This window comes from Pongo abelii, chromosome 14, assembly GCF_028885655.2.
Source record: "Pongo abelii isolate AG06213 chromosome 14, NHGRI_mPonAbe1-v2.0_pri, whole genome shotgun sequence".
Taxonomy (NCBI): Eukaryota; Metazoa; Chordata; class Mammalia; order Primates; family Hominidae; genus Pongo; species Pongo abelii.
This window is the reverse complement of record NC_071999.2, coordinates 40,811,195-40,830,311: the sequence shown is the minus strand read 5'-3', so window position 1 is coordinate 40,830,311 and position 19,117 is coordinate 40,811,195. Positions and strand designations below refer to the sequence as shown.

General features: G+C 41.8%; 1 protein-coding gene across 4 annotated transcripts in view; it reads left to right on the top strand.

Annotated features, from left to right (window-relative positions):
* Positions 1-19,117, top strand: part of DCLK1 (doublecortin like kinase 1) — a 357,223-nt gene that overhangs the window by 257,074 nt on the left and 81,032 nt on the right. For 2 of the 4 annotated variants that reach the window (XM_024230846.3, XM_024230848.3), the window contains exons 5-6: positions 297-413; positions 16,711-16,805. In XM_024230846.3, coding sequence (XP_024086614.2) covers positions 297-413; positions 16,711-16,805 — 212 coding nt within the window. Of the gene's footprint in view, positions 1-296; positions 414-15,115; positions 15,796-16,710; positions 16,806-19,117 lie in introns of those variants that run through there. The other 2 variants (XM_009248567.4, XM_009248563.4) reach the window with 2 other exon arrangements.

Here is a 19,117-nt window from a genome sequence, read left to right as displayed (position 1 = left end):
AAACCCAACAAAACACCTCTTTATTAGCCTGTATCACTCCCAATCTAGCCAAAATATTATTGTAAGGAATGTAACCTAGGGGGATTGAAGTATTATTTACTTCCATGGCTAAGAAGCCCACCCTGTCCTTCCTCTTTGTTTTCTTGGTTTCATTGTCATAGACAAGAACCCAGCTGGTGGGAAGTAGATGTGACTGAGGATGGTCGTATATTTCTACTTCCAGGTTTATTGTGCATTTTGAGTTGGTGTGTGTGCCATTACCCCATAACGATGTGTGGTTTTTGTTCTTCCCCCAGAATGTCGAGTGGTGAAGTCCACTTCTTACACCAAAATAGCTTCATCATCCCGCAGGAGCACCACCAAGAGCCCAGGACCGTCCAGGCGTAGCAAGTCCCCTGCCTCCACCAGCTCAGGTAAAGCAGCAGAGGAGATTTTGAAGAAATTGCCTTGTTCCTGACACAGGATGAGCAGAGGGTGTGTGAAGCCTAGAGTGTGAGGTTTTTAAGCGAGTGTAGGTTCCGGTTTATAATTTTAGAACATGTTAGAGCGGTTGAACAGATTTGCTGGAGTCTAGCATATTGGCTGCAAGAAAAAGCATTGAGCTTCAAAAAATGTACTTAGTGAAGACTCAGGAAACCCCGATTTGCCCACAAATACAAGAACGTTATCATCTTGTATCATTTCTACCACCTAAGTTAATCTTTCAGATTCTGGAAGTCTCTGTTAGAGCATTTATTCTACCTGAGACTGGCCTATGAAGAGTTTCCCATTTGTATTCGCTGAACCTTTATTAAACACACTTTTGGCTCTGGCCTTAGTTTCCTTTCGTGGCTCTGGAGCTAAAGGTAGTGAGATTGAGAGGGTGGAGCAGGGATTGCTGCAGTGACCTTGGTCTGAGCCTGCCTCTCAGTGGGTTCTAGTGCTAGTGTTGGAGAGGCTGTGTATGCACAAGATGAGCACCTCAACCCTACCTTCTCCTTTTTGGTTTTAAAACTGACATGAAGTCAGTTAAAAAGTGTCTTCTTTGTTTGTCTCAGGTGAAGGGTCTGTATCGTTATTAAAGGGAATTATTTATTAAATGACACGAATTGTTGATTGGGAATTATTAAATGATGCAAATGTCAAAGTGATTGTTACCTGATTTCATGAAGACAAGAAGCTCTTATAAATAAGAATAAAGACCTCTGGGGCCTACTTGGAGGCCTTCTTTTACTCAACAGCATGGGCTAGGGGGAGTGTGAAAAGAAGGAACTCTCAATAGGGTGGGTCATTATAGGTCACGGGCCAGCTAAACCACCCACCCCTCCTTGATTCTCTAAGAGTCTCCTTCCCCTTGGAGTTTTACCAATTACTGCTATTCTCTAGACAGATCTCCAAAGACCACCTTCCCCTCTGACTCTCAACCTAGGGTGGCATCAATGGGCTGCCAATGCCTCCTTCCCACAGCATGGCCTGCATCATAGCCAGTCAGGAGATATGTTTCAGAGCATAGCTGGCACTTGAGATGCATCTTGTTTGCCTCTGTAGTTTAAAGGTGAGCTGAGAACTCCTCCCTTAGTATGACACTGCTCATGTAGATAGGATGGAGCCCTAAAATGAGGCATTGCTAAAGGATGAGACAGTAGACTCAAAGCTTAGAGCTCATGAGAGTCACTTGGGAACTTGGCAAAGTTTGTCATCCTGACCCCCCACACCCTGAGATTCTGACTAAGGACCTAAACCTGTGTTTCAGCAAGTACTCCAGGTGATTAGGATCGGGTAGTCCATGGTCCACATTTTGAGAAACAGTAGGTGAGGGCAGTGGTTCTCAAACTAGCAGCATCACCATCACCTGAGCATTTGTTAGAACTACAAAGCCCTGAGCTCCCTCTCCAGAACCACTGAATCAGAAACTCTGGAGCTGGAGCCCAGCAAATTGGAGTTTCCCAAGCCCTCCAGCTGATTCCAATGCACACTTTGAGAAGCAGTGGGTTATGGAAAACAGAAAGGAAGTAAACGCAGAAAATCATTTGACTCTGGATAATCTGGAGGGAAAGATATGACTTGTTCATCTTCATTTACTGGCATGACAGAGATGACTTCCTTTCTACCTCCCTGTTTGCCTCCAAGTAGCAATGTCCATCAGTGTCCTTGCAATCCAAGAGCAGACCTTTTAGATACCTTGATGTGTAGACCAAAAGAGCAATGAACAAAGAAGAGTACCAGATGCCAACTTCCTTTTCTCCCTCCTTGCAATGGCCTGGCTTCAGAGAGTCAGTCACCTGGGAGAAGAGAGAATTTCTTTCTGATGATGATCCCTTCCCCAGGATGTCAGGGAAAGTCTCTCTCTTCAAGAGAGATACCACCCACACATAGAGAAGAGGACCTCCACAAAATGACAGACAGAGTGATCCTGGAATTGCTGCATGGAAAACTCCCCTGGAAGAACTGAGCTTGTCCAGCTGACAGGTTAATATTGAGCTCTGTGGAGGATGTTCAGTCTTAACTAAAAAACATTTCTTACTTTCTCTGATTAAATCTGGGCTATAGGCCCGGGCCTAGTGGCTCATACCTGTAATCCCAGAACTTTGGGAGGTTGATGGGGGTGGATCACTTGAGGTCAGGAGTTTGAGACCAGCCTGGCCAATGTGGTGAAACCCCATCTCTACTAAAAATGCAAAAATTAGCCGGGCATGGTGGTGGGTGCCTGTAATCCCAGCTACTCAGGAGGCTGAGGCAGGAGAATCGCTTGAACCTTGAGGGGCAGAGGTTGCAGTGAGCAGAAATCACACCACTGCACTCCAGCCTGGGCAACAGAGCAAGACACTGTCTCAAAACAAATAATAAATAAATAAATAAATCTGGGCTATAGGATGAACTCCCATGGAGCAATAAAGGAGAACAAAGTCATAAGCCTAGCCAGCCTATTGCCCCTAAAATTTTGGCTACTTAATGCAATCACAGAAGGATGTGAAGAGGAGAGCCTATATTAATGAAACCATATCAATTAATATATTAATGAAATAGTATCAATACTACTAAAAATTATCAATATTAAAAAACAAAATTAGTTCTCCATCCAAACCAACTTTGACTTAAATTTTACTTAACCTTTCCTATCTTCTTCCTCTCATTATATAAGATGAATAAAAAAACAAATGTGGGGCAGATGCATCTAATAATGGATAATTAGCTAAATTCTTATGTTTTTTACAGATATTCCAAGAAAATCAATATGCACTGCAGCTTTTAACTTTTTATTGTCATTGTTTTTAGCAGTTTTGTTGTTAAGAACTGTAGGTTGGGCTGGGTGCGGTGGCTCACGCCTGTAATCCCAGCACTTTGGGAGGCCAAGGCGGGCGGATCATGAGGTCAGGAGATTGAGACCATCCTGGCTAACACAGTAAAACCCTGTCTCTACTAAAAATACAAAAAATTAACCAGTCATGGTGGCAGGCACCTGTAGTCCCAGCTACTCGTGAGGCTGAGGCAGGAGAATGGCGTGAACCCGGGAGGCGGAGCTTGCAGTGAGCCGAGATGGTGCCACTGCATTCCAGCCTGGGCAACAACAGAGCAACATTCCATCTCAAAAAAAAAAAAAAAAAAAAAAAGAGCTGTAGGTTGTTAGATACTCCTGGGTTTAGAGTCTTTCTTTCTCTTTTTTTCTTTCTTTCTTTCTTTCTTTCTTTCTTTCTTTCTTTCTTTCTTTCTTCCTTCCTTCCTTCCTTCCTTTCTTTCTTTCTTCCTTTCTTTCTTTCTTTCTTCTCCCTTTAAGTCAGTAAAGATGGGGAATGGATCAGATTCTTGTCTACATGTTGAAGAATGGACTGATGAGTCTAATCTTAAAAAGATAATTATGCATATAGGCAATAATTTCATTTTATAATTAACTGGTAATGTAATCACTATTCAGCATTGTAAGAATTTATATTCATTTCTGAAAAGTAATTTTGGAAACTCAAGAAGATAGGCAAATATATTAAATGTACTTGTATGTCACTGCCAACATTTGTAATTATTCCTTTTAGAAGTTTAAAATGGGTAGGACTCATTGCCTCAAAATCAACAGGTTGCTCCAAACAAGCATTTCCACATTCTGTTTTTTCCTTGAAGTCCTTTTCAACTCTAGTTGAAACCTGGTTGAATTGACCAGCACTAACTTGGAATTTGTGATAGGTAAGTTATACCAAGTAGTATCATTTTCATAAAGAAAGTAGAGTCCAAATTCATTCTAAAATTAATATGTTCTTGAAAAATTAGCACTTCAAGGTGTCTTTAACTTCTAGGTCAAAGTTAATTATATAACACTGATCATATTTTGTTTAATGTGAGCTTTTTATGTATATGAAATTTTCAACTTGCTGCATTTTGACCTGGAAGAGATAACATGCAACCATTTTCTGATTATATAAGAGCTTATTATATGCACTGACTATCTCTTGATTCTGACTTGTTACCAAAAGTGACTTATTACCACTTTCCTTTGGATGGTACCAATTTAGAGAGTTTCACAGGGCAGTCAACTCCCAGTCACAAATGTGTGGATTGTGCCAGTGACCTCAGGACCACCTCCTTTCCCTGGAACCAGGCCCAGAGGTTAAGGAGTTCGGCAGTGTTGCCAGTTCTCCTAGACGCAAGCGCAGCTGCTGGATGTCAGGGAAGCCCCTCTCTCAGGGCCCCTCCACTGCTCTGGCCCAGGTCTCCTGTCCCTACTCAACTATAGCTCTTGGAACTAGTGGAAAGTCACTATATCTCTATACAGATTACATCTCTATACAGATGATGAATTATCTCTATACAGATTACATCGCATTTTCTTAAAATAGCCTGTTTAGTGTTTTTCATCAATCATGTGGACTCAAACATGAATTTTACTTAAATACTCCATAAACATTGGTATTGTCCCAAACCCAACTACCACCTGACTTTTTAATGTTAAAGCATCTTTAGACTGCGTGTGGTGGCTCATGCCTATAATCCCAGCACTTTGGGAGGCCAAGGCAGGCAGGCTGGTGAAACCTGCTCTCTAAAAAAAAAAAAAAATACAAAAATTAGCCTGGCATCATGGTTGCTTTGTTTCCTGTGGTCCCAGATGCTCAGGATGGCTTGACCCTGGGAGGCAGAGGTTACAGTGAGTCGAGATTGCACAATTGCACTCCAGCCTGGACAACAGAGTGAGACCCTGTCTCAAAAAAAAAAAAAAAAAAAAATAGAGTCTTTGTTTTCCCCCAAAACATTAACCCAAAGTTTATAATGATTTCTACTTCAGTGTTTACATTTCTACTTCCAGTATTCAGTTTCCTATATTATACAGAAATTGGAGCATATTATAAAGTTAAGATCTGCGCAATTTTCGGACTATGCTGCTATGAATATAACATGGTTAACTTATATTTACCTGAAACATTAGAGTTTACTTATGGCTTTTATTTCTTCAATCTTTTTTGATCCTCCTATTAATTTCCTAACAGCAAGCAAGTAAGGCAAGTTATTATTGTCTCTGTTTGTAGAAATAAGGACACAGATGCAGGGCTGGGATAACTGCTTTGCTCTGAGTCCCAGAGTTCAGAATGGCAACCCGGGGCTGGCACTGGAGGCTTCTGGTGCTCTAGACACACAAGGCTGGCAGTCCTTGATACCTATTTCTTCACTTCCACTTACTAGAGTTTTGATATCCAGGAAACAATTAATCTAGTGCCTGATTGGAGATTGCAGTTCACAGCATCACAGCACCTTGCAACATAAGCCTAAGTATTAGTCCCTTGGCACCAGTGTTCCAGGAGGTGAATGATTTACCCCAACTTCCTGATGTATAGTGTTGCTGGACAGAAACCTCCCTTGTAAGTCAGCATTAGAACAAGAATGAGAATCCTCTGTAAATCTTCCCTTTGTCCCTTACCCATTTCTCTTCATAGCACTAAAAGAGGTTCAAAGTGATTTATTAATGTTAGGTGTTCATTTACACTTTCAGAACTATCAGTTACAGACCAACTAGTGTCAGGCATTTGCTAGGCACTAATGATGCAGAGATGAAAGAAAGCCCCTATTCTCAAGAAGCGTAGGGGTCAAGGCCTCACAGATAACATGATTCACATACCTGTTGAATTATGATTAGTCTCCATAACAGAAAAGGCTGAAAGAAGGCAAACATAGCTAGCAAAGAGAAACCAGAAGCCTTAATAACACATGAAAAGAATAAAGAGCCTCCAGACAAATTGAGTGCTGAGACACTGGAGGATGAATCACTAAGAAATTGGAAAATGACTTCTAGCTGCTTCTTAAAGAAAGAAGAATCTGTAAGAGCATCATAAGGAATAAGGAGTTTCATATGGGTTTGACTCTCCATACATGTGTATATATTTGGAACACAGATCTAGTAAAATGTATAAGTTAAAAGCGAAATTCTTTAATTTTATTTTTGAGAGAGGGTCTCACTCTGTCACCCAAGTTGGAGTGCAGTGGCAAAAGTAAAATTCTTTTAAGCAATTTTTTTAATCTACGTAGGGTAATTATAACAAAATAACTCTAAAAATAGGAATAAAATATGCATTACTTTGGTTTTATTAAAGACTGATAAAATTTCAGTTGGCTTTATATTGTTTTCTTAATCTTACAAGAAAACTGTGTTTATCTTGAAGTTTCACAGCTGCAGTCCTCCTTAAAACTTACAGATTTCAAAATTTTGATCTTTTCTTGGATTTGGGAAAGCTCTGGGGCCAGGCATGGTGGCTTATACCTTTAATCCCAGCACTTTGGGAGGCCTAGGCAGGAGGACTGGTTGAGCTCAGGAGTTTGAGACCAACCTAGGCAACATACCAAGACCTGTGTCTACAAGAAATTTAAAAACTAGCTGGGTGTAATGGTGAACACCTGTGGTCCCAGCTACTTGGGAGGCTGAGGTGACATGATGTCTTGAGCCTAGGAGTTTGAGGCTAAAGCCAGCCATGATCACACCACTGCAGTCCAGCTTGGATGCCAGAGCGAGACCCCATTCCAAGAAAAAAAAAAAGAGAAGAAAAATGGAGTTTTTTTGTTTGTTTTAGAGTTTTTGTTTCCATTTAGATAGCCAAGTTTTTATCATAGAATGATACCCAGTATTTAGAATCTCTGTCTGTGGAACCCATAGCAGACGTAACTGAGGCCCAATGAGTGCCTCACACCTTTCAATTCCAATATGAGATAATGTACTTTCCTGCCCTTCAGAAGCTTATAGACTAGAGTAGAAACATTCATGGCAACAACCATTCATTCCTTCAGTGTGCATTGAGAATCTATAGTGGACCAGCAATGTTGGGTGCTGGAGATGCAAGGACAAACATTTGAAAGAAGGAAAAGCCAAATGGCTTAGTTAATGAACATCTACCATGACGAAGCACCATTCTGAACACCCAGCCTTAAAACTTACTTCTATGTGACTCCAGAAATCCTGGAGTCTTTTTATTCATGCTATTTAAGTTTTACTTTTTTACAGTTCTATAAAAATATTTTATGCAACATATGTAGATAAGAATCAAAGCTGAGGAAGTGAATTTTAATCAGCTCACTACTAGTCCAGTTTGTCAAATTCTTTTGATTTATATCAAACACCTTCAAAGGCAGATTGTCAGCTATTAATTTCGAGTTCAGTCTTTTCCTTTAGTGTAGAGAATTCAGCCTTATACAGTCTATGGAGAATCTTTTTTGCTTTGGAGCTCCAAGGAAATTGTTGAGAACAAAATGCATCAAGAAAATCGAGAGGTTGGTGACTCATCCTTTGTGTCTTTGGAATTTCTGGCTGCACGTAAGGCTCATCCCTCCTTCCATTTCTTCTTTCTCTGCACCCACCAATTCTTCCTAGTGCTCGCCCCAGCAGAACCTCCAAAGATACTCCTCAAAGCCTTTAACCATTATCTTGACTTACTGTCTACTTGGGGGCAGCAACCTACATCAACTGCTCATATGAACTTCTCACTGTTAATGCCCCAGGTTCATTAAATATTTCCTGAGTATCTACTGTGTTCCAGACATGCATTAGGCCCCAAGGGTGCAAAGATGATTAAACCACAGTCCTTGCCTTCAAGTTGCTTATATTATAGTAGGGAGAGAAACATATACAGCCATGTGTCACTTAATGATGGGGATGTGTTCCAAGAAATGTGTTATTAGGCAATTTTGCCATTGTGCAAACATCCTAGAGTGTACCTACACAAACCTAGATGGTATAGCCTGCTACACACATGGCTATGTGGTATGGCCTATTGCTCCTAGACTATAAACCTATACAGTATGTTATTGTACTGAATATTCTATCAATTGTAACCAATGATAAGCATTTGCACATCTAAACAGGCGTAAACATAGAAAAGGTGCAGTGAAAATACAGAATTGTAATCTTGTGGGACCACCATCGGATATATGGTCCCTTGTTGACCAAAACATTGTTATGTGGTACTTGACTGTATGCCATGTAACTATAATAGTGTAATAAGTGCTGTGATGACCTAGAGAAAACAGGTTAGATCTCATTAATAGGGTCAGAGAGCTCTTCCAAGAGAAAAGGATTTATAAATTTGGATGTAAAAAAGGGCCAGGAGGGCATTCCCTCCCAATGTGAGCTAAGGCACAAAGACATGAAACTATATGGCATAGTTAGGGAATAGTTACTTGTTCAATAAAAACGCAGGATAGAATTTTAAGAAAGAGTTGGAAAGATGGTGGTAGCCCCATTGATTGTGGTCAAATTGCACAGGGTCATAGAAGTATGTTTGTGCTGTAGGTTGTAGGTATTATGAAGTGAAAGTGGATTTTTCACAATGCCATGAAAGATCGCAGTTGAGTTTTGGAAACAGTGGCATGGTGGTAGAAAAAATTGCTACACATGAAAGGCCAAGGGCCAAGAAGGCTCTATGAGGCCATTGTAGTCATCCTGGAATGAAATTGTCAAGACAGAACTGAAAGGGCTGGGGGAGACCTCAAAGGGAAATGAAACCAGAAATTCAACTGGATGTGAGGCTAGAAGAAGAGAGAGGAATCAGAGATAGGAAGCAGGTTTGTTGGATGAGGAGAGGTAGGGAATGAGTTTCATTTTAGACATGTGGAGTGTGAGGTGATTTGGAAATGTCTGTAAGCAATTGGAAATAAATAACTGTTCTAAGTCAGGAGATCTGCGCTAACTATGTATTTGGGAGACCCTGGTATATTGTAGTGATTTGAATAATAGAAACATAAGCTACCTCCCTGCTGCCTCGACAAGAGATTTGTAAAGATGAAAATGGAACCATGGGGAAAGTCTGCATTTCTTTTTTTTTTTTTGAGACGGAGTCTCGCTCTGTCACCCAGGCTGGAGTGCAGTGGCACGATCTCTGCTCACTGCTGGCTCCACCTCCCGGGTTCACACCATTCTCCTGCCTCAGCCTCCGAGTAGCTGGGACTACAGGTGCCCGCCACCATGCCTGGCTAATTTTTTATATATTTTTTTAGTAGAAACGGGGTTTCACTATGTTAGCCAGGATGGTCTCAATCTCCTGACCTCGTGATCTACCCACCCGCCTCAGCCTCCCAAAGTGCTGGGATTACAGGCGTGAGCCACCGTACCCGGCTGGAAGTCTGCATTTCTAAGAGCAATCAGCAGAAGCAGGGAAGAACAGTAAGAGTACAGGGACAGAAGTCAAAGGGGCAGAAAGTTTTGAGATGAAGGAAGGGGCAGAAACACTTGATATTGAGATGTCAGGTGGCATAAGAACTGAATGGGGATCATAGGATTCAGCAGTGAGGACGCCAGTGCGGCCTATGAAGGAATGGGCAGTACCGGATGGCAGGAGGACCTGGTCTGGGAGTGTCATTTTTGGTGGTCACCGTGGGTCCTCTCCCAGGCTGGCTCCAGGCTTTACTCTAGCGGGAGCTGTCCTGCAGCAATTGGTTGGTAGGGATCAGCCCCAGGACCCTCATCCACCCTGACCCTTGGTGCTGGTGGTCCCCAATTCCCCTATCACAACCATAGCCTGTTCTTGGATCCCAGCTGATAGGGATCAGATCCAAAAATTTCCTAATTTTACATCACAGGACTCTAGTTGGTCTTTTTTTTTACTGTTTAATTAAATTTTTTTTCTTGTACCCCAAATCGTCACCAACTCTTTTCTCCCCACCCTGTCCACACTCAGTGGGTCACCATTCTCCCTGTGGTGATGCCATCGCTGGCCAGCGTCCTCCCACTTTATCTTACATCTGCCCTGGGCACCAATGTCCAAACTGCTGCCATCACTTGTTGTCTGCCAAATAAAGTCTGAACTCATTCTCAAGTGAAGGACATCTTCCTTTCCAATCATGTCCCCCATTTCTTCTCTGGACCCATGCTCCATCCTAGAAACAAATTTAAATTGTCCCCAGCTTAGGCTTTTCCACCTCGTCTGTTTATTCCTCTCACTTGGCCTAGCTAGAATGTCTTCCTCTGTCTCTTCAGCTGTCTAAAGCCCACTCACCCAATTTGGCCCTGCAGAGCTCTGCCACTTTCCCGGATCACTTTGCTGTCCAGGGTCTTCCCCAGCCCTGCAGTACTGCAGCAGCTGATTCACAGATGACACGTTGCACCACCTTGCTCAGTTGTAAGGTCTCTGAGAGCAGGGGTTCTTTGTGCATTTTACAGTGACTGTGAGTTCATGGTAACTACTGGGTAAATGTTGACCACATGAATCAATTGAGAAATACTAGGAGCTGTTGCCTAAATTTCCTGAGGTTTGGAGCCTTTGTAAGTATTTATTTAAAAAATTAATTCACAGAGCCATGTCCCTGTCTCCCTCTCCTCTGTTCCTGGGGCCCCTCCTTCCCATTATTCTCAGTAGATGGTTTCTTTGAATTGGACCCATTGGTCTCAGTTCAAGAAGAGAAAACAGACATGGAGAAAATCAGAGCTCCACCTCACCTATGAGGTGAGCACCCAGGAAGCTAAAATTAGGGAAAAAATACATCTTCTTCCCTCTGTTAGGTAGTTGTCTCTTTCCTCTTGGTCTCAACTGATTCCCTGTGCGCCCCCCACGCCCTGCATTTTTTTTCCTTCTTAATAGTGTGGCAAGCAAGGAACAAAAGCTGAGAAAGAGATTTTAGGGAATGAACAGCCTACACCATGATTAGGGAGTAAAGGAGAGTCTAAGGCAGGAAGCCAGATCTCCCTGGCAGCATGCCTGAATCGCCACCCCCAAACCCAAGGACACACACATATATGCAAACACATTCTCTCCCCAAATCTTGACAAGTGCAGCACCAGAAATAAATGAGCCTCCTTAAGTGCTAAAAGAAGACAGGGAAACAGTAAGGTGGATTTCATGTCCAAAAAGTTGCACATCTTTTAATTAGATAGTCTCGCTTGGAGATTTCTCTGACTTCAGAACCAATTTGAGACACTTACTAACATTCAGCTTTCACTTGGTGTCTGAGACTTTTAGGAACGCAACTGCAAAAAGAAGGGTTAACCTACATATGCGTGGAAAGTCATTTAAAAGGGCAATGAATTTGTAAATTAAGCCAAGTATTTCCAAATTCTAGATTTTTTAAAGTAACTTTGATGTTTAATCATAAGCATCTTGGGGACAGGGAGCAAAAAGAATCTAGCATGTACTAAGTGTACACTATGTGTGCTGATCGGTTGATATCTAGGGCCCTGGACTTGTGGCTCCAATTAGTGAAGAAGAGTTGGTTCACCTGTCTGAAATGATGAAGGAAAAGGTGGATCTGCACACTTCCTGAGGAGTATTATTCAACAATGCGCTGTGACCAGTATATACTATTGGATCCCTGACAGGCTTAGGTGACAGCTGAGTCGAAATAAAGGAGGGCCATGTACCATTGGGAGGGATAGAAGTCAGCTCTGCAGTGAGATTTCTTCCACAGCTCTTTGGTGGCCAGTGATGTTAATTGGTCATCATGGTATCAGTGAATGATCCATCTTGAAGTTGAGCACTTCTCATTCAAGGGTAACAAGCACAGCAAAGGAAGACATTTCCTATTTTTTAAAATAAGAAAATGTACCTATACAGATAAAAGCAAAAGAGACCAGAACTGGGTAAAGGCAGTGGTTCTAATGAGTTCTTTACTAATTCAGAGTTTAGTGGATTCAGATTGAAATAATTAATGGTTCAGCCCTACTTGGCTGTTTAACAACAACCGTGTTAGTTTAATTGTTCCCATTCAAGATAAAGAATTGTGTAATAAGGGCCTCTCAAAAAATAATGCCATTTTAAGTTGAATTTTAATAAGTTCTATTAAGTAACAAAGCCTTGTTATTGGCACTTAGAAACTTCTGACATTACAGAGTAAAAACCAAGTGTACTCAGTACATGTGTCAAACTTATTTATGAAAGAAAATTATTTATCCCAGCAGTGATTCAACAAGAAGGTGTATAATGCTTTCTGGATGTCAAGAACCATTTTAAGAAGTTGCTAATGCTCTTCTGTATGGCCAAGAGGAAGAGTCTGAACAGAGCTCTGACCCTAAGAATACATGCTGTTCCCAATGTTCAGACAAGTTGTGTCCAAAAACATTTGATTGTAAATGACTTGTCTGGCACTTGAGTTTCATTTTTCTAGAGATGGCGATGCAAATAGAAGCACTGAGCCCAGTGGTTTTATTAGGTTGGTGCAAAAGTAATTGCAGTTTTTGCTTTACTTTTAATGGCAAAAACCACAATTACCATTGCAACAACCTTGCCTAAAGGAGGCAGATCTGAGTGTCCCAGTGGTAAAGAAAGAAGCCTAGGCATCCTCAGCACTGCAGATGCTAGGAGGGTTCTGGACATGCCCTGAGGTGCCAGGACCAGCCACTCATGGGAAAAGTGCAAAGTTTTTTGAGTAAGACCTAAATGAAATCCAGCTTTAGCTCTGCCATCTTCCAGCTGTTTGTCTTTGGACAAGTTACCCCACTAAACCTGTTTCTTCATCTAAAACAGAAAACATTGCACCAACTTACATGGCAGAACTGGTGTTACCTAAGATGCTTCCATTCAAAGTGTCCAAACTCTCTGTCCTTGCAAACATGCTCCCTTTTGGCCTTAATCTTCTACAGCCAATCAATTACCAAGTTCTGTAGTTTTTACCTCTTACATTTCTCTGAAACGTTTCCATTTACCTCCACCCCATGACACTACCCTAGATCAGCCACATCAGCATCTCTACCATAGGACCCTTAAATGTGCTCCACTCTCTCCTACCTTGACATTCTCCTTGCACCCAGTATTGTTTCCCTCTAATCCATTCTTGACAGGGCAAGAACTGGAGAGCATTTTCAAATGCAAGCCTGATCCTATGACTCCTGTTTAAAATCTTTGTTTTTGTTTTTGTTTTTCTTCTCATTGCCCTTTGGATAAAAACCAAACTCGTTAACATGAATTTTAAAGCCCTACTCACTATGCCTCCATCTCATTCCTGACATTCCTCCGCCTCCAACCCCACATACTTGCTTTACTAACTTATTTAAGTCTCTTCAATGTACCACACTGGCCTCCTTTCTTGTATCCAGCCCTGAAGCAGGAGATCCCTGGGCTGAGGACACTTTTCCTTCATTTTGCCCCCCTTGCTTCACCAGGCTAACTTCTGTATCCACTGCCCTCTACGAAGGGCATAGGCCAACTCTCACTGTTGGTTATTAGGATTCCAATTGCAACACGCAATACTTCTGTTGATGGCTGTTGTGATACCTTGGTTCTTGTCTTCTTAGTTTAAAAGAATTTAAACAAAAGACACACGGCTAAGGAGATGCAGCAGAGAGTCATTCACTGCAAAAGAAAAAGAGTATTTTGAAAGTTAGATGCAGAATAGACAGTATACCCTGAGAGACAGAGTTCAGGGTGGGCTGCTTGCAAGGGTGAGGCAGTGTTGATTATTGCTGGAGAAACCCCCTTTATGGGAGTCTTACATGATAATTCATAAGGAGGTGGGAAGAGGTGTTGCTAGTAAGCATGTTCTGGGTGGTCCTCTGGGTGCACATGCACTGTAGCTGTATGTGCATGTTCATATATCACATGTCTCATTAGCATCTTAAATCTCCACCCAGGGGTGTGTTTTTTACTATAAATGAGCAAAGGGTCAGTTTGATGACAATTAAAATCAAAATGCACATGCCCTAGAGAAGGGACAGTCCCTCCTGAAGATAGCTTTGCTTAAATGAGCTCAATTACGACGTGAATGCCAAGGCTTAATTTGTTGGCTGTGAGGTCACCACCAATGCTGCATCCCGAGAACATGGTCACTTCCTTGACTGTCTATCCCGCCTTACTTCCCCTCTCAAAATACTTTATTGTAATTACTAGCTTAGTTCTCTGGTTTACCTGTAGGTTAAAGGGCTGGCACAGTAAGGCAAGGTAGTAGTAAGACTGCAGGTTTTGAACTGCCTAGGTTAGATTTTAGGCTCTGCTCCATATTTGCCTGTCAAATGACTCGTCATCTGTAAGCCTCAATTTCCTCACCTGTAAAATGGGTGGAAATGATACTGCCAATCTTATAGAGTTATTGTGTGAGTTAAATGATGTAATATATATACATACTGATGCATACAGATGCATATATGTGCATATATAAAAGGTCTAAGTGCATTGACTGGTGCATAAAAATGCCTTCAATAAAAATAAATGCCTTTCAAAAAATGCCTTAAAAATACACATATAATGGATACTTACTAAATACATACAGGCTTTTATTGTTTTGTTTTGCTTTTTAAAGCAAGGTATTCCTGAGACTGTTTTCTTGTGAGCCCTTTGTCTCTTTTTCTTCATTTTCCATTAGCTGGATAAGATCAGAGTCTCAAAGTAAAAAGTGTTAACACTGTTTGCTTCCCTATTTGCTCATTTTTTCCCTCCAATCTATGTAGCCTTTAGGTATGACATAAAGATGTGCAGTAGAATGCGGGTGGGTAAAGAAAATATTATATTCACAAAACGTGTTCTCCAGCCAACCAGTAAGGCATCCCTTCCTTACTAGTTATAGGCTCTGCTTCTGCCCTTGTCTTTAATCCTTGTCTATTTCTGAGCCCCCTCCTTAGAGGCTACTGGCTGAGGAAGTCTACTGTGATGAGGTCCAAGCGTGAAGTTCACTCAGCAAAGACAGGACGGTGGCATGCAAGCAAATTAAAGCATTCTCAGCTTTCCAGTTCACTAATCTCTGCAAAAAAAAAAAAAAAAAAAAAAAAAAATTCATAGCTTTTTAGGCTTCTATTTTTAGGAGTTGCCAAACACATTTCAAAAGCAAAACTACAAATTAATGCAGCATGGGGTATGTGACATTTTTTAAGGTCTTTGGAGGAGATGACAAAACAAGGAGCTTCCTACTTTCCAGGGTTGTAAGTTTTTGGGAAAACATCAAGTGCGAAAAATTAATAAACATCCTACCGTGCCACTGACTCGTGTGAGGGTTTCCTGATTACCTGGTAGTCACCAGGCTTTAGAAGAGTTATTGTCATTTTGATTTTCAGATGAGTCACTGGATCTCTTGCCCCCAGGGCCACTTCATTATGATTCAGTGCAAAGTACTGACAGCACTGGGGCTTCCGGAAGGGAGTGGTGTCGGGATGGGGGTTGCTGTTGGCAAGAGGCTTAATTGACACCTTTGATGTAGCCTAAGACAGAACCTGCACCTCCCACTGCTGCTTGGGAGACGTCAGCTTTACGCAGAAAAGGCATCTGCTGATGAATCCTGCATCTCATTCAGCCTGCTCTGGGAGCAGCCTTAGCCATCCTTAAACTCATCCAACCGATTCCCGTTTCCGCGGGTGCTTGGCTTAGTGCTGAGACGGGATTCCGCCGTTGGTATTCAGGTCCAACACTAAGACTGTGTCCATGTTAGAACTCATAGAAGGTAAGTGAAATGCATTGCTGCTCTCCCTTGTGGAAAGCATTTATTTTGCACCCTCAAGAATCTATGTGTCTCCTGGTTAATTCTACTTCACCGACTGTGGGACTGTAATGTCATTTTTACAGGTAAAATAGAGGCAACCTGAGGCATCTTTATAAAACCATGTCTTTAAGTGTTTCATCTGTTGTTAGAGATGATGTTACTTAGAGAAAAGAATTGCTTACTTGAGTTCTGTGGCTTTAGTTCAGTTTAGTGAAAATGTGCATAAAACTCTTGAGAACTGGGTAGAATTCCAGTGATCTGAACTTGTTAGCAGTTTTTCTTTTCAAAGGCAGCAAAGAGAAACTGTGAGGAGTTTCTCAGCATCTGTGGCCAATGACTGTCCTGTTCAAGGCAGGTCCATCACAATCAGGCTGGGGGATGGACAAGACACAGGTGGATGCAGGACATTTTTCTAGAAGTGAGTTATTAATTATACAAATACAGTGATCTATTTATCAGGTTACTGGAATGTCACTGGTGATCTGTGCTTATATTTATTCCTGCTGGGTAGTACTAGGTAGCTAAACTGAAGAGTTAAGGATTAATCTCATTGAAAATGTCTCAGGACCATACATTCCTAAAGTCCCTGCTGGCACAGTTAAAGACATCATTAATACATTCATCAGGAAAGTCGTGAAAGGTACATCTTAAAAAATAATTCTGTAACCTGCTGCTCTATAAAACACAGGATTTACAAAACTGTGACTCTCTGAAGGTTACTTCCCCAAAGCTCTTCCTCAGTGTACACATGGAAGGGTGTCTAGAGTTCTAGTAGACGGCTCTCTATATAATTGTTTATTTCTTGCAGAAGATGATTTGTCATGAAAATTATTTAACGTGCCATTTTTCTCTGTGTGTGATTCTTTGTATTTCTAGTTAATGGAACCCCTGGTAGTCAGCTCTCTACTCCGCGCTCAGGCAAGTCGCCAAGCCCATCACCCACCAGCCCAGGAAGCCTGCGGAAGCAGAGGGTAAGGAAATAAGCAAGCTGCTTGTTTCAGACCTGTCTCAGTCTCGGTGCAGAGAGGTACAGGTGCCAGCAAATCATGCTGCTTGTCTCTAGGCGATATCTAAGCTAGAACAGGAGGTGACCAATGGGGGGTTGCTTATTGCTGTGGTTTAGCTAGAACTCAGGGCTTTTAGCTTCTCTGTAACCTTGTCCAAATCTTAACTCTGAGAAGAATGCACCTTTGCTACTTCACTTTTACATACTCTCCTCTTTCTGTTCTGAATGCACAGGCTTCATTAGCACTAGTTTGTAAGCCTTCTTAGTTGTGATGAGTTTGATTAGATATCACCATTAAGGGAAAGAAGAAGTGCTGTGAATGGAGGGGAGGGCCCTGGTGGAAAATTGCTTATGGTACGGATGAGGCCCCAGAGCAGCTGAGGGTCCATGAGGTAGGGGATGGGAACCTATGACACGTGCTTTTGTGGATGAAACCCACACTGAGCACCTTTTCATCACTACTTGCATTTATGGAGAATTTGGCTGAGCTTGGAGACCACAGTGAAAAAGTTACTGGAAACTGTTAGCTTCTCCACCCTAGGGAAGAGGGTGAGGGTTAGTGCTTCTTTCAGGATGGAGAGACTACTGTTCTTATCCTGTCACAACCTGTACTGTTTGTCTTTTCCAGTAATACCAAGGCAAAAATAAAAGTAGTGGGAATGGGGCAAAGGGGGAGGTACAATGCCAAAGATGGTAGGCCCTTTATGGTCCTGATTTCAGACGCGAGGTGGGGGGAATGTACGCTCCTAGGAGGTTTCATGATGGTGCTCACCGAACACTTTAATAAGCGAGACCTCCTTGCAGTCTACTGCACTCAAACGCTGGATTCTTGAGTTTGGTTTCTTTTATTATGTGTTTTAAAACAAAACTTCTGAGTTCCATAAAATTACGTGTCATCCAGGATGGAAGGCCCTCTCTTCAAGATTTCTGCACAGGTTGTGTCTTTAGGCTGCCAGACGTCTAAGAGTGTGGGGCAGGGAGATTCAGTTGGTTCCCCGCTCCTTTGGAGCCTGTTGCACCAAATATCAAGTTTGGTTATCTTTCTCCACTGATTCACCTGGCGTCAGGTGGAGCTTGTTTTGAGTGTTTGATGAAGCCTGGATTTGACGCCAGCTTGTCCGCTAAATGGCCCTGGTATCTTAGATAAGCCTATTATCTTTTCTGGGTCTCCGCTGGAAACACAAAACAAAACAAGGAGCCTCCTTCCAGATAGAAATCCCAGTAATTCTATTCTACTTCCGTTTGAGTGTTTTCACTATGGTTTCTTCTTGGCCACGGTCTAATTTGGAATTTTAAGGTGTTGGAATTATTTGTGAACAACTCAAAGAATTGGCCAAATTTATTTACTCTCCTAAAGGCCTGTCCCTGAGTGAAGGAAGAGCTGGTCGGTCATTCTTTTCTTGTGAACATCACCCAGTGAGGCATCAATCTGTAGGGACCGCCATTAGATACAGAGCAGGAAGGGCCCTCTTTCTGAGAACATTCTGTCTCTTAGAGTGTATGTATGCTTTGGAGAGTACACCTAGCATAGAAATCTGTCTTTATTCTTTGAGCTAATTAAACTCAGATTAAAGATTTATTGGTGTCGTTTATGCTTAGTTGTTGAGATTAAGAGTGATTGGGAATTCCCGCTGCAGATGGGAGCTTCTCTCCCTGCTTGTTTATTGAGGAGACCTCCAGCTTAGGGATGTAAAGCTATGCTCAGATGTCCCTTTCTTGGCAGAATGGGGCTAGAATTCGCTTCTTATGCTTTCTGTATTTCCACTTCAGTATGATTTTGTCCAACTGAGGCAGAAAATTTCCATTCAGATCTGTAGCTATTGGCTTACATAATTAACATTTCCAGCACTTGGGGAATGATTATAAGATATGGCTTTCTTATAGATTCTTCATTTTACCATTTAAACGATCAGTGCAAACACCATACTTGAGAGAAAAAAAATCCCATTTGTTTTAGGAGGACAAAGGGTTTATACCATCTGAAAACATTTATTGAGCACATGTTGTGAGGCAGGGCACTGGGTATATTCTAAGATTGTTCCATTTCCAAGCTTTTGAATTTAGGCCATAAATGAATGTCCCCATCCATGTGCTGTGTCAGTGCATGAAGGCATTCCCAGATGCTTTAGCCAGAGGAGCTTTCATCTTGGCATATAGGCAACTGCATCAAATAATCCCTCCCAGTTAAAATGGGCCTAGAAGATCCCTAAAAACTGATCCTGTTTCAAATTTGGTTAATGGTCTTCTCAAATGATTGGCTATACTCCTATGCAGGAA